The 15,561-nt window shown below is 41.1% G+C and overlaps 1 protein-coding gene across 3 annotated transcripts; it reads right to left on the reverse strand.

The window, feature by feature from the left end:
• Positions 1-1,673: 1,673 nt before the first annotated feature.
• RNF141 (ring finger protein 141) lies at positions 1,674-13,805 on the reverse strand. 3 transcript variants are annotated; one of them, XM_041415239.1, is made up of 6 exons: positions 12,527-13,805; positions 11,898-12,097; positions 10,293-10,401; positions 9,142-9,323; positions 6,042-6,149; positions 1,674-4,464 (listed from the first exon to the last, which is right to left on the reverse strand). In XM_041415239.1, exons 2-6 carry the CDS (start codon positions 12,080-12,082, stop codon positions 4,314-4,316), a joined length of 735 nt encoding a protein of 244 aa, XP_041271173.1. In that variant the 5' UTR covers positions 12,083-12,097; positions 12,527-13,805; the 3' UTR covers positions 1,674-4,313. The 3 variants fall into 3 exon arrangements, with proteins under 3 accessions (XP_041271173.1, XP_041271174.1, XP_041271172.1); XM_041415240.1 differs by having other exon boundaries at positions 13,705-13,723; XM_041415238.1 differs by having other exon boundaries at positions 12,516-12,639.
• Between the last annotated feature and the right edge of the window lie 1,756 nt (positions 13,806-15,561).

Genomic DNA, 15,561 nt, shown 5'->3' on the forward strand with positions numbered 1-15,561 from the left:
CTAAAGAAGAGTGCTCATTTAATCACCTCTTGGATTGTATTCTTCATTCCAGCAGACACACAGTGCAAAGTTCTATCCAAGTTCACAAAACTGATAATTCCTTCTAATATTAAACCTACAAATCCCATGCCCAGTGTTAACTATTTGGATTTTGATGGCTTAGTGAGGTAAGTAAAGATCTGCTAATGAACATCTTGGCAGCTCAGACACAAAAGCAGAATGTGCTGTCCCATCCCTCATGGCTGCAACATTGGCTGGCTCAGAGTGAAACGTTACCTGGTGGTCACACACTGGTCACTGGAAAGCACACAGCCCCATCCAGGCTAATTTCCAGTGACATCCCAGCAGGAAAAGTTTTCAATCCTTAAAGAATATTGTTGTATGATAAATTCTATGCCTTGGAATCAAGCATTGAAAGAAAAGACAGTTAACAAAAATTCAGTTTTGAAATGACTGATGTTTAAGACACACTCATAAAGGAAAATTCTGTTCAACCACTTAAAACAGGTGAGGATAAAAGCTCTGGCAAGTTATAATCAGGGATGATTTAACAACAGAAGTCCAAAGAAAATACTTAATTACTGTCATATTACTTCCATTACAGAGTGTGTGTGAATACAAAATTAAAGCATTGTGTATATGCAGTGTAAGGATTGAGGCCAGCCAGGTTAACATGCAGCTCCTACTTACATCAGACATCCTTAGGGCTCCCTGAGGGAGCTGTTCTTCCAGGATCTAGCTGGATGCAAAGCACAAAGAACCATGGCCAGTATGTCCCTTCCAAAAATAATGCATTTGGCACATACAGCTCTACAGGGGTGGGATTGAACAGCTCAGTTCAAACCTGTAACAGAGATCTCAGTGGCTGCCCTGGTTTCCAGAACTGGAAAGAGTATGGATTAGAAAACCTTTCTAATTTTCTTTTAAAGGAAAGATAAGGAAATATACAATTTCCCACTGAAAAAAAGAATCATGCCCATCACACTGATATGCTGTCTAAACTAGTAAATATAAAGGTTTGCTAATTGCTCTGGTACACCTACCTCCTGCTGTGCCTGTCAACTGCTGTGCCTGTCAACTGGTCATTTTATCCATTCTAATTTCCTGATCTGTTAATGAATTCTGCTCCCATTTCTGCCTTGGCTTCGAAAGATCCAAACAGATAAGCCAAGTAACTAGACAGAGGAAAGAGTTACATTAATTACGTATTTCAATTCTTACTTAAAACAAGGAAAAATCAAGAAAAAATATTCCAAACCTTAGCATTCTTAAAATTTAAAATATCATCAGAAACATGATGAAATTACTTGGAGAAAAAGTGTACCACAGTTCTCTGAAAATAAAAGTCCTTTCCCCAAACAAACACGCTTCTCAATATTGTCCTCTAAGAATTAGAGTTGTTTAATTTTTCCCATCACTTCAGAACATTCCAATTTATTTGAGTACCTAGAAGAGGTCAAATCAGAGCCAGGTTTTTGGGGTTTTTTTTGCAGAGCTGCATTGAGCTACCTTGTTGATAGAACCCTTCAAAGTTTGAGAGAGCTCTGACTCACAGTGCCACACTTTTAACCACACCACCTGTACAATGCAATTTAATTTGGATCACAACTCAGTTTTCAGACTTCTGTGGTACTAAAGCCAGGATATTCCTTAAGCTTAAAAGAACTCTAACATTTCTTCCAAAGTAACTTTATTGCACAATTCATACACAAAGTTTAATATAGTGGAATGTTCTTAGCCATTAATACAATCTCTAATGTTTAAGTTACAATTTTACATTAAACCTGTAAGAAATGTTCACTTAACACAAGAAAGTTAATTTATTCTAATGCCCCCCACCAACAGCTATTTGCAGCAATTCACATTTTCAAGGTCTAGCTTCTGGAACTCATTGCTATGTCCATGCCAATGGATTCCTTTTCCAAAATTGTTTGCTAAATGTTGTACTTCAGACTAAGTAATACCAACCAGTACCAAATTACTAGTTTTTCATTGTTAAAGTGTCTATTTCTCCATATAACATACAGTACATATATTTTACAAGGCACACATTACAGTATCTACATCACAGCAGTGTGAATTACAGCAACTTAATTTAAAAAAAGCTGTACAGAATACAAAGTTTACTTTTTCACTATTTAAATAATTTTTGCATTAGTTTATATTGTAATTGTCATTATGCTGCAATTAACAACCTGTTTGCATCATTATAAAATTACATTTTAAGAAGTTCATGTAAGTTCTCAGCAGAAAGTCAGCTTATAAAATCTCAGTTCAGAAGTATATTTCTTGAAGTACTTGAAAAATAAAGTTAGCTTGAGTCTTTCATTTAGATGCTCTTTTTGTTCCAGTGATATAAAAAGTTTAAAAAATTCAAAGATTATCTGCAAGTTCTGAACATGGACTAATGCAAGCTCAAAAAGCAAAAGGAAACCAAACTGGTGCATGATCAGGAATATTTGCACATGTTTTAGTGGGAAATCCTGGGCCAGTAGCAATCTCCAGCCCAAACAACAACTGCCTTTATGCAACCAAACACTCCATACATTTACTGAAGAATATCTCATTGCTATCAATGGCTTAAGAAAGGGGAAAAAAAAAAAACCAAAACCAAAAGAGTTCTCAACTATATACACTCCTAAAAGGATTTTTCCACAGCTAAATACAGATTTACACACTCAGCCACACTGGCTCTCAGATAACAGACACATGAAGGGTATGTTGCTTCTCTGTCTTATAACCTATGATAAATTTGACAATGGTGTCACAAGCCAAGCTCAAATAGGTGCTATACTCTGTGCACATTCTTTAACAAATCGATGTAATTAAGTTATTTTGTAGCCAATTAAGAAAAATAACCTAAATGTGCATATCTACATGTGCACATGCCTTTTAATTCAGAACCTGTCTGTGACAAAAGGACTTAAGCCTTATGGCATCATGGAATTTTAACAGGTATGGTAAGGAAAAATGCAGTCTCACAGTAAGCAAGATTTATGCTGTTATTCCCTCAAATGCTACACTTGAATATTTTAACTTGAGGTTACTGAGTGAGAAAAAGCAGTATTTGTTAATATACATATATATATATATATATAGATAAAATTCTCTACAGTAGCCATTCATTTCCATAACACTATTTATGCACAAGAGGCTTAAGATGGGTTTCCTGAATACTAACAATTTTAGACTGTCTAAACTCAGCTCTTAAAGACTTTATTCTGCTAGACACAAAATACTGTTGCACTCCAGCTGAAAGATCCCTTTTCCAAGCTGTCACATGTGCATCTCACTCCAAGCCACATTATTGTTAAAGAAGTTTCCCTCTGCTACATAAAAGCATATTGCACTTGTAGATATGAAGTAGAGCACCCTTACTTAGATTATCACTTGTAACTCTTCGTATACCTTTTAACTCTGATCTCATCACTTCAAAAACTCAAGAGGAGCAGATAAAGCCACAGCATCAGACTAAACTACACCTTAAGTGCTAATTCAAATAAAGGCATTCTTTTCAGATATGCCCAATGTTTAGAAATAATATTAGCTGTTCTTTATCAAAAACTACTGAGAAGCTGATTTACTGTTTTTAGGATTGTGTACGAAACTGTTTAATGTTTCCAAGCTAATAAGACTATGCCAAATATCATATTTAAAAAAATATTCTAAAATTCTTGTTAGAAGAATAAGGGGAAATGCACAAGTACATTTACAGACCTGCCTACACAGAAAACGGATTAAAAATAATTAATACTAAAAGTCATAACAGATCAGATTAAGTATCTGTAAACACTAAGAGCAGCAATAACTTCCTACTGAAGAACAGGCAGTGGGACATCTTCAAGTTTCAACAGCAAAATTTCAAATTAATACCCACTAGTGCTAACTCGTCATCTTTATTCACATTAGTTGTGAATAAAGTTGCTTTTAAGGGTAGGAACTGTGAGGTCAAGCCATCTGCCATGGTTCATCTCTGCAGCAGTACGCTGTGATGCTCAAACAGCAGTTTGTAGTTGTAGTTGTGCTGTTACAAGTTGCTTCATCGAGTAGTTGAACTGTTAATTAATACCAAACGCTGTTGTTAAAGTAAACTGTGTTAATCATCAAAGAGTTTGCTGAAAGAACAGTTCAATAACGAGGACTGCACACACAGAGACTTGCTCAGATACCCTGTGCTTTAGGAGAGCAGCGCAGACTCACAGCCAAGAGGAGAAGGAAAGGACAGACTGTGGAAGAACAAGGAGGGGTAAAACCAGACGCTGGGGCAAACAAAGCTTCAAGTGGTTCTGCCACAATCAGCCTGGTGGGCAGGGTCAGGGTCTGTGCGGCTGCCCCGCCTCATCCACCATGTTAAGGATGTAAGTGGCAATGTCATCTTCTGTGGGGGCCTCTGACACCACCCAGGAATCTCCTGCCCCAGTCACCTGCCGGCGGCACACGGGACAGTTTCTGTGGCGGTCACTCCTGTTAGGAAGGCACAGAAATGAGTGGTTTTCACTGATGGTCTTTTGCTGGCCAGACAAAGCCAAAAGAGCCCCCAAAAGGACGAACAAAACCCAAACAAGAATCAACCCAGTGAGAACTTCAAGAATGATCACGTTAACTGGATTAGGCCATCTATCTATTTTGTTTGTTTAAAAACTTCTTTTCTTGTGAGGAAGACTTCTGAATGCAGCTCCATTCTTTGAGTGAAAATTTGGAATCATGTTCCTCCTAGTCCTTTGCTCAGGTCAGACAGGATGCATCTGGCTACCTGGCTAGAAAGTTTAAATGGAAATTCACTGTCTAAATTAATTCTTCCTATCTTCAGGAATTCAGCTGAGCTCCTTAGAAACCAGTCTCCGCAGGCTTCCTAGATAAAGAGAAGAAGGAGCCTTTTCCTGGGTCATGCAGCTCACAGAGGTTTAGAACTGGTCCCTTGGAGTCCCAACCCACTCCACCATCTGGGGGGTCCCCAACACTTATGTTCCAACTGAGAGCCTCTGTTATACCTATATTAAGAGATCAACCTTAAAAATTACAGAGCAAAAAAGGCATGGTGCAACTGGAAGTCAGTGAGGAGTTCAGCTGATTCATCAGCCAAAGCAGCATATAATCCACTCTCCAGCACAGTCACTAAACTAAGCCCTGTCCTGCTGATAGATGTTAGGACATTTTCCCAGAAGAGAGGAATGACTTGCTGTATTCTGAGATCCAGTGATTTTTACTGTGTTTTTTGACTTGTGGAAGGCTGGTGTTTGTTACAAGAGTAACTTCTTCCATAAGTCTTTCAAACAGCCACAAAACAAATACTTATGCACAAATCATGTGCAAACCCATTTGAGTTAACTAACCAAAAAAAACCCCTTTTTTAACAGAGCAGGTCTGTGTCCCCTAATGCCAGACTGCCAGGACACTTCCCTAGTCCTTGAGGGCATGCATGGCCAGACAAGAGCTGTGTTCCTCCACAAAGGAATTTTTCTCTCCCACATTTCAAAGAACTGGTGTATCAGAGATGCAGAAGCTGAAAAGGTGTTCAATTTACTGTTAAGCTGAACACTGTACACTACATGTTATATATGTAAATTTGAAGGTGCTGCCATGGAGAAGAAATATCTTTCTGGAAGAGTCTGATATAGTTAAATCAGTAAATTATATGCCATTTATTTGAAGTGAAAGCACAACATATGGGAAAAAAACCCTCTGATAGTTATTTCCCAAGTAAGTGACAGACAGTCCAATTTGCCTTCATATTTGCACAGTCTTAACAAGCCTTAAATGAGATTTGTGAAGCATAACATGCCAGCATCTGCATATACCATCTTCTCAAATTTCTGAGCAAGACTGTAACAACTCAATTTTAGAAGAATAAAAAGAGGTAAGAAATTACAAAACAAATGCTGAACAGCATTTTCGCATCTCTTTTTTACAAAATGCCCTGCCTTCCTTCTGCTTCAGTCTGCTTTTACTCAATTTTAAATTATATGGCAACTACAGAATCTGTCAAATCAAACTGAAACATGCATACTATAAAATAATAAATGTCCTTTCATCTATATTACCATTTATCAATGCATTTCTGGCAGAAACTGTGAGCACACGGCAGGATTAGATCAGCACGCCCATCCATGCAGATGCAACATTCCTCTTCATCTGTCAGCTGTTTAACCCTGCAGAAGAGAAGACACTGTTTTCTTCCAGATGTTTCATATTTATGCCCCAGTAACTACACCAGTTACTACATTGTTCATAATAATTAGTGATGGCCAGAAACACCTGTGCTTTTAATCTGTGAATGGACTACTTATGTGATCCCAGCCTATGCCAGCAGTGAAGTGAACTAAGCCAGAATGTGCATTTATTTTTTGTGTCAGGTTTTTTTGTCAGTATTTGTGTCAGGTGCTTTTGGTGCTGTCAAGGGCTCTGTAAATCCCTTTTCATATTAACAAGGAAGTATGAGGAGCTGTAACTGCTTTGTCTCACATGACTGGGCAGAAGAACAGAAACACTGTTTACATTAAAGGCAGGAGAAGAACCTGCCTTCCTGTCACTGCACCTTAGGCTGAACTATGTCATAATGAACTTTGCCAAATTTCTGTGTGCTGGTTTATATCCTAGACAAAAACATGCATGTCAAGAGGATCACTACCAGAATGCAGGTTCACTCATCTCTCATGGCATCAAAATGCCAGAAGCTGAACTACTCACTAGATTGAAAAGGCTGATTTTAGCTTGCAATATGCTCCATATGAGTGCTCCTCAAATTAGGACTCCCAAGATGACTATTACCACAGCTTTTCCAGTTAAACTTCCAGGTGTTTCTGTTGGTGGGGAAGTTGACAAATTATCTCACTACCCAAGATAGATGTTGACATTTTATATCTTTTTGCCAAATATTAGATACCTTTATCTAATGTTCTTATCAGGAGTATCTCAAATACTGGCACCATCAAGACTTCTCAAGTGCAAAAAGGTGCAGAGAATCCTCAGCTTTCACTGGCCTAGCCAGATATGTAAAGTTTGCAATTTTATAGTCACAGCTCACTTCCAAAACAACCAAGGAAGTGTTCTAAATTGCCTGGGTTTTCCAAAAACCCTAATGTGGGAATCCCTGTTCTGACCTGAGGGACAGATAGCAATCCAGAAAAAAATGGCATTTCAGGAGTTAGTTCACCTTAATGACTACTGACCAGACCATTTTTGCTTAGGCATCTAAGGGAGCTTGTCAAATACAGATTCATTTTTGATCTGCACAGAATAGCCACCTACTGAATAGCAGTCAACATGCCTTTGTTTTATCTTTCAGTAGGTCCTTGGGGATTCCTTTTCAATTTGCTTTTGGAGAAATTACTTTAAAATGACAGATTTTTTTTTCAGATGGTAGTTTCCATACAATGAGGACAATAGTTTCCAAGAAGCCTGCTCACTGTGCTCTTTAGACCTGTTCCCTTCTCATTTTCCTCCACCATGCAATTCTGAGTACTACCCTTTAATAGCACTTGAATTTTTGAGATTTGTAGGTGTCTATACAAGCAATTATAAAAGGCCTATTTATAAAGCTCCTGCAAAGTCAGCTTTAGTCACTAAGTTCCTGAAGAAACAGTAAAATAAAGGAGTGACAGACAAAGGAAATGCTTAGCTCTTTGTTATCAGAAAGCATAAACCACTTAGGCATGTTTTGAATGCTCTGAATAGGAAGTGGATGTTGTAGAGATATGGGGTATTATTCTAGGGGAAAAAGTTAAGAAGAATTGAACAGATAACCCTTGCTATTTTTAGACAGTGAGGGCTAACTTTGCAGAGCTGAAAAATGTCTGAAGGTGAGAAGAACTGAGGCAAATGGGTGGTTATCACAGAAAAATATACAGAAGATTTCATTGGTGTAGAATACTTGAAGGTGCTTCAGCTTGTTTTCCTTAGTAACTTGAAAAACTTGGCTAAGACACAAGCTCACCAAACTGCATCATATTAGCAAAGTATACTCTGTTTTTATTTGTGACTGATACTGCCTCATGTAATGCAGTTTACAAACAAGAAGGATGCTCATCTCCTCTGTCTCCAAGTCTGAAAACATGAAAAAGAAACTCACATAGAAAATCTTTTATTTTTCTCATTGACTTTAGCAATTTATAAAGTTGTTTTGCCTAAGCATCTGGGGTCTGTGTTTTTTGTCTGTTTGAAGCAAAAGACCATTTCCAGAAAAATGTGTGTTCTGATATAACCTTGAGAAAGCAATTTTTCTGTTCTGTCTCAAACATGTTCACAATTTACAGGAAATTAAATGAAATGAAAATAATACCTTCTGCAATCCACTGACTTAAAAAAACCAGAGGGCTCTGTGGTGTGACAACACGGGTGACCCCTTTTTCATTTCAACAGCTGAAGTGTGACACTCAGGCTGTTTCATGAAAATACCTGGCTGCCATCTCTTCACTGGTGAACATAGAGAACTCTACCATTTACTACCTTTTCTTGTAAAATGTAGCTCTACCTCACTTAAACCGAGTTAGAACCATGAACTTATTCAGGAAAAGTAAGGAATTACTGGTAGCAGCAACACTTCCACACAGGGAAAGGGTGACAGGCTTCTTGCTTTTACATTCAGTTTGAACTCAAGTTATTGCAGGTGTTGACCTCAGTCTTTTGTTTTTCCTCTGGTTAACAAAGCAGAAGGTCAAACATGAGTGAGACAATTCACATTTTTCCAGTCTTGCAAGTTAAATTATTACCATAATGGATGGATTTCTAGTGGCAACAGATGGGAACTTTCACATGCCAAAATGTAAGAGGAAGAGAAAGTTTAAGTGGAACAATAACAAAATCTGTTTAAACAAACACTGTCAAACCCCCTGGATTTGTAGCTGCAGCTGATTCCGTTTCCTCTTGTTCCCTTATTCAGGAGATTCAACATACACTATGTTTCTACTAGAACTGATCTCTAAAAGGGTTGCTCTGAAGCTAAGGTATGGTAGCACCATATTTCAGGATTTCACCCAAGTGCACTGCAGCTCCCTTGGTGCAAGGGAAGGTGTCTGTCCCTGTTTGTGAAGGTACAGAGCCTACAGCTATCAAGCACAAGCAGTTCTCATCAGCAGGTATTTGTAGCTCAGGTTTGAAGCACAACGCCCAAAATGCTTATGCTGCAACTGTGTATCAAAATACCTTCCCATCCACAAGCTGGCCTGACACGAAGACAGAGACCTCCAACTCTCAGCAGCTTCTTCAGAAGTATCACTCTGTGCAAGAACTCCTGCTGCTTGACTGGTGATGTCTTTATAAAGTTGAGTGAACTGATATAAGTTCAAGATTCTGGAAGCTTCCACGATGCCACTTGTTTTATTTATCTTAAGATATGAGAATTGTTTACAATTACTTATCAGATTTTAACTTGGCATTGCTCAGAATGTACAGCACTGCAGTTCTCATGTAAGGCAGTACATGACACTTCCTAAGTGTCCTTCATCACATTCACAAGCTGTAATCTGCTCAACAAGAGTCAGGACTGCCCACAGCTGTTGCAGCCTGAGGAACACCACAGGCAGCACCACAATTTTAGGGCAAGGCAATTGCCATCACTACTGAAGTGGATTCAGGTGTGAGCAGGGACCTAACACCCAAAGAAATGGGCTGAACTTAGAACCAAGCCCAGGAAAATCAGTCATCTGATATCTGAACTTAAAATTGCCTACAGTGATGGCTGCCTTAATGAAAACTAGGAGTAAACAGAAAACTACTAACTACAACTACTGCTGGTTTCAAACAGAGTTTGAGGATTGGCTTGTTCAACCACATGTTAAGATTGCTCAGGGGATTCAGGATCATTAAATGACTTTACCTTTAATGATAGGATAGAGAGGGGAAAATCTCCTCATTAGACAGAGCAAATTTCGTAAGTTTTTAAAAATTAAAACATTTAATCTTTAGATTGTTTTTCTAAGGGATCAGACTATGTACAGGCACAGTAACTCAACTAATAATGCCTGAAAGACCTGACTAATTTCTACTACTAATTTCAAAATCTACAATTGCCAGTTTCAACTACTTGACCTCACAAATCACCTGCATTTGTAACTAAAGGGCCGTAAGTGCTCCAATGGAAGGCATCACACCTTTAAACTTAGTTATAAAAATGTTTTTGTTGCCATGCTTTTTGCAGAAACTTAGAATTTAGACTTAATTTATCTCCAACAGCATCTCTGAATATGTCACTTGTATCAAAACACATGTAGCAGGGTTGGATTTCACAAGTAAAACTGACAGTCCTCAAATCTTTGCATACAAACTGGCCATCAAATTAAAATGTTCACACTTACTTTGGTACATATTATCCTAACGATCACCTTCCAGAAAGCAGAAGAATCAGACCCAGGCTGCACTTCAAACAACAGATGTTTGTCTTGTCCAGAAGCCAATTTTGCAGTACTGAAACAAAGCAACATCAGTTTAACGCCATGTGCTGGACCTGCAAAAATCAGCAGCCTCAGCCAAGTGGGATTATTTATGGTTCACCTGTCTGCTCTTCATCCTTAAAAGAGATTTTAGCAATACTGCCCAGGAGCATCATATTATACAGTAATGACTTGCTTAGCATGTCATTGAATACACTGAATTTGAATTGAATCCATTTCACTTTAAACTGCACAGCAAACTTCAGGAAATGTTGTGCAAGTCTTCTGATCCAGCATCAGCAAGCATGTGTACTGTATAGTCACTGAAATTCATATATACTCTCACTGTTTATTACACTAATCACACAATCTCTTCTCCAAGCTGGAAAGGTTATTTCCTCAACAGGTATGTAAAAAAAAGCCTGTGAGTACCAGCATATGCTGATGAGATGTATTTTTGTTAGCATATATTAATAATGAGGTAGTCAGGTGAACGTGTCAGGTGACCTAAGATTTGTTTCTTTAATGGAACACAGACACAACATTCTATTCCATAAGAATCAGAATACACTCAGGCTTAAGTAAACACTAGAAAGAAAGAAACCACTTAATTAACAGTAGTTTGGAATGAATTATACTAATAAATGCCTGGAGTCTCAGGCAAAACATCAGGTTAGGTTATTCAAAATCTATTTATATGTCTACCCAGAAGACAGCTGTGTGTTTTTCAAGGTCATTCATTAAAGTATGACCCTCTCCAAGATAATTTCTAAACTGAATACAAATTTAAATTTTAGTTAAACAGCAAACATTACAAATCCCTTATTCAGTGTGTGTGTGTTTCCATTTCATTTTATCACTCTCATTGTATACCATAAATACAGGCTAAAAATAACAACACTACTTTTTTTCTCATTTCCTTTTACTGTCATTGTACTGGTCTAGCAAAAGGCAGGCTATGAAAAATCTGACAAAAAAGCAGCCTCCTGTTTGGGATTATCTAGGTCACTGGTTTGGGACAGTAAGATACATCTCATCCTTAATGAGGAGCAGCCTGGCATGTCTGCAGAGGTAGCAGGGATGGTCACCAAGAGTTCTGGCTCAGGTGCCATCCTCCTCACGTGGACCTGCTGTCCCTACCAGGCTCCTACTGCTCCTTCCTACCCAAAGGGACAAGCAGAGAGGAAGCAGCATTGCATCTTCAGGTGGAAGGGAGAACAATAAGGGACACAGGTGACACTAACAAAAAGATGACTCTAAATCACCTCTTGTGAACTTCTAAGAGGGAGCAACACTTGCTGGAAGAAGAGTACTGCAGAGAAGTGCATTTAAGGAGGAGAAAATGCCTTGGTTTTGAAGTGTAATTACAGCCATTATAAAAACATAAAGAAATGAAGGAAACATTTCAAAACCATTTCAAAATTGGGCCAGTTCTGGCTTAGCCAGCACATGATAATATATTGCATACAAGGTCTCTGTAAAACACAAAAAAAAAGAAAAGAAAAGAAAAAGAAGCAAAGTAAGGCTTACATATCATTGAGTTCAGCTACTCTTCCCAGAAACTCTTCATAGGTTAGGAAACCACTTTCTTGAACCAAAGAGGCATGCTTTGCTACTTTTTCTGGCAACTTGTTAATTACAGTTTGTGTATGGTTTGAAATCTGTTGACCCATGGTGAAGTTCTTCACCTCAATTCTGTAGAGAGAAGTTCTCATTCACTTGTAGAGTCTCTGCCAAAAATATTTGAGAGTTACATTTGTGTGTTTATGAATGGCTACTCCCTCACTTTCTTTTAGTCTACAGTAATTATTCCACAAGTAACACAATCTGAATAGTTAGATCAGAAACACCACAGAACACTACAAAGAGTCTGGAATGTGGCATTATACTCTTGCTAAAAATGAACTATTTTGCTTACAGCAATACTTGTATTAAATGGAGATAACTTTCCCCACAGATTCAGCACCAACACACACATATATAAATACATCCAAAGGAATGCAAAAAAAAATCTTAAGATGACAATGGTAATTTATGACAATCTTTGTTTATTCTAAATATTTATGCACGTGAATATCAGAATGTCTGCAAATAAGCACACAATGTCTGTTTATACATAGACATCACATTAGGAATCAGCTTTCTTACATCAAACTTACACTGGCAGATCAAAAGAACTCCCACAGCATGCTGAAACTGGTAAGCCAAGGAATCCATGTCAGTATAAACCAATTTAGAGAGCTCCCTATCTGCACAAAACGCTCAACTTGAGGCTGTATTACAGAACTGACTTGCTCAAATGTCTCCAACTTACTTTATCTTTCCTTCACACCCAAATCTTTTTCCCCAAAAGTCTGCCGAAGGATTAATGCCATGCCCTCTGAGTATTTATCTACTTACTCCCCTTGATCCCCCTGCATTTGACTTCCCCCAAAATGCCTCTTTGTAGAGCTCATTGTTCATCACACAAACCAGTTGTGTCAGGTCCTTTTAAGACTTCTACAGCTAGAGGTGTGTGAGGGCAAGCGAACTGCAGAACATCCACCTAAACTCACACATGGAGCAGTCTGGCAGGAGCTGCGTTACAAACTCCTGAAGGCAGACACCACAGAGAAAGCAGCACTTTGCCCTGCAGGTAGCTGTAGCAGCACCTGGGCTTAACCCCACCCAGAACAAAATTTACAGCTGTTGAGATCTCGCCACGGTGCCAGAAAAACACAGCACACCAAGCAACAATACTGAAGTACTATGCAATTTCACCACAGTAAGCTTCCAATGTACGGCTGGAATTGTGACCAATTTCTGCTCCCACACAGATATGCTCCCCCTCCAGCCACTTTTCCCGTTCCCGATAAGGCTCCAGTCGCCTCCTCTCTCCGGGGAGTGTTTGGTGAGCACACGCCCAGGCCACACACGTCAACAGCACAACCTGTCACCTTGCAGACAGCTCCTCCCGGATCTCCCGGGCTGGTGCCCCCCCGAGCTTCTCAGGGAGCACCGTGCCTCCTGCGGGCCTGCCGAGCTCAGCGCCTAAAGCCAGCACTGAAAAGATCGGGGACAAACACCTGCGAGGATGTCTGCACAACTGGGTATCGGGAAAAGTTTCACGCCGAGAATGGTCGAGCACCGAACAGGCTCCTCAGGGAATGGTCCCAGCACCAAGCCTGAGAGAGTTCAAGCGGCGTTTGGACAACACTCTCAGGCACATGGGGTGACTCTTGGGGTGTGCTGTGCTGGACTTTGATCCCTGTGGGTCCCCTCCAACAAGGCTCTACGGAATGTTCCCTACTGTTCACCCTTCAAGACCCCCCACACCCCGCGTCACCCGCAGACTCACGAGGCGCCCCGAGCGGCGCGGACGGCCCCGAGCTCAGCCCCTCACGGCCCAGGCGCGCCCCGCCCGCCCTCTCCCGGTGCCGGCCCTCAGCGCGGGGCGCGGGACGGGCCAAGCGCGCGGCTCGCGCCGTTGCCGGGACACGGCGGACGCGGGGCCGGAGCGGGGCCCGGGCGGCGCTGCCCTCACCGCCGCTCTCACAGCGGCCCCGGCGCCGCTCACAGCCCTCGGCATCCTTCCCTCCGTCCTGATCCCGGCTGCAAGGCCACTGCACCCAGGGCAGCCGGCGGTGGCGTTGTCGCTGAGCGGAGCGGGCCCCGCCAGAACATCCGTAGGAGCGCAGGATCGGTTAGGTTGGAAAAGACCTCCGAGATCATCGAGTCCAGCCTGTGACCGAACACCGCCCTGGCTCTTAGACCATGGCACGGAGTGCCACGTCCAGTCGCTCCTTAAACACCAGCACCGCTCTGGGAAGCCCATTTCGATGTCTGATCAACCTTCAAGTGAAGAAACTCCTGCTACTGTCGAACCTGAATCTCCTCTGGCACAGCCTATGTCCTCTCATCCTGTCGCTGCTTTCCTGGGACAAAAGACCGACCCGCTCCTGGTTACAGCCTCTTTTCAGGCAGTTGTAGGGAGTGATAAGGTCATCCCTGAGCCTCCTTTTCCACAGGCTAAACAGCCCCTGTTCCCTTATCATAATTTTGCTCCCGACCCTTTTCCAGCTCTGTTGCCCTTCTCTGGGCTCATTCCAGCCCTTCAATGTCCTTCCAAAGGGGCCCAGAACAGGACACAGCACTCGAGGTGTGGCTGCACCAGTGCCCAGTAAAGGGGGACAATCCCTGCCCTGCTCCTGCTGGCCACACTATTATCCATTCTGACACACAGCAGAAGTGCTGTCTAGAGCTGGTTTGTGTAAGAAACACTCTGTAATAAACGGGACACTTTTCACCTTGACCCTGACAAAACTGGGATCACTTCTCACCTTGCTGCACCCTCAGCAGATACACACTGGTGCTGCACTGTCCTGGACTCATAGTGCCTTCACTCTTAACTATGAGCTCTATTAAATAGTGCTTTAAATGATGCTTAATGGACCTGAGTGCCTGGCTCAGGGGATCATGCCAGGCCACAGCTGCTGGTGCAAATCCTGGTCTGCAGGGAGGATGTGGGCGGTGGATGTGAGTGGCAAAGGCCAATGCTCACTGACCTTTTCACAAAAAAACCCCAACACCCATAAACGACAAAAAGTCATTGAGAAACAGACATCCCAGAACATCCTCTGGGTCATCCACATCCTGATGCTGCAATATTTAATTCTACTCTTTTTTTTTTCCTTAATTTTAAGAGGAGAAAAGGAGTAGTACTTCCCCTTCCTGCCTGCTTCTGTTCACACATGGATACACGTACTTCCCACGCCAAAGGCATTCCCATATTCTAGACAGGGATTGGGCTGGACTGGAAACCTTTGCTGTATTTCCTGCAGGCCAAGCACCCCTTTTGCCTAAGGTCAGCAAACATCTGTAGCCTCAGTGTGGGAATCTGGGCGGTGTTAGCACCAAGTGACAAGTACTGACTGTGCTCTCCTGCTCGGTGGGATGAGTTATTTGTCCAAGGTGCTTGAGCAGCTCTGGCACATCAAGGAGCTTCAGAACTGTTGAGAAGGTCTTGTTAAAAAAAAAAAAAAAGCACAACACTTAAGGAAAAATCTGAAGCATAATGAAGAATTTCTCTTAAGTTTCTGCTACCTCTAGTTAAGGGTTTGGTGTTTGACATTCTTAGTCTACATACTTAAATGTTTCCTGTTTGCATTGCAGTAGTGCATCCCCTGCAATTCCATTAAACAATGAGCAGGAATGT

Source organism: Onychostruthus taczanowskii, unplaced genomic scaffold (assembly GCF_017590055.1).
Source record: "Onychostruthus taczanowskii isolate IOZ18803 unplaced genomic scaffold, ASM1759005v1 scaffold49, whole genome shotgun sequence".
NCBI lineage: Eukaryota > Metazoa > Chordata > Aves > Passeriformes > Passeridae > Onychostruthus > Onychostruthus taczanowskii.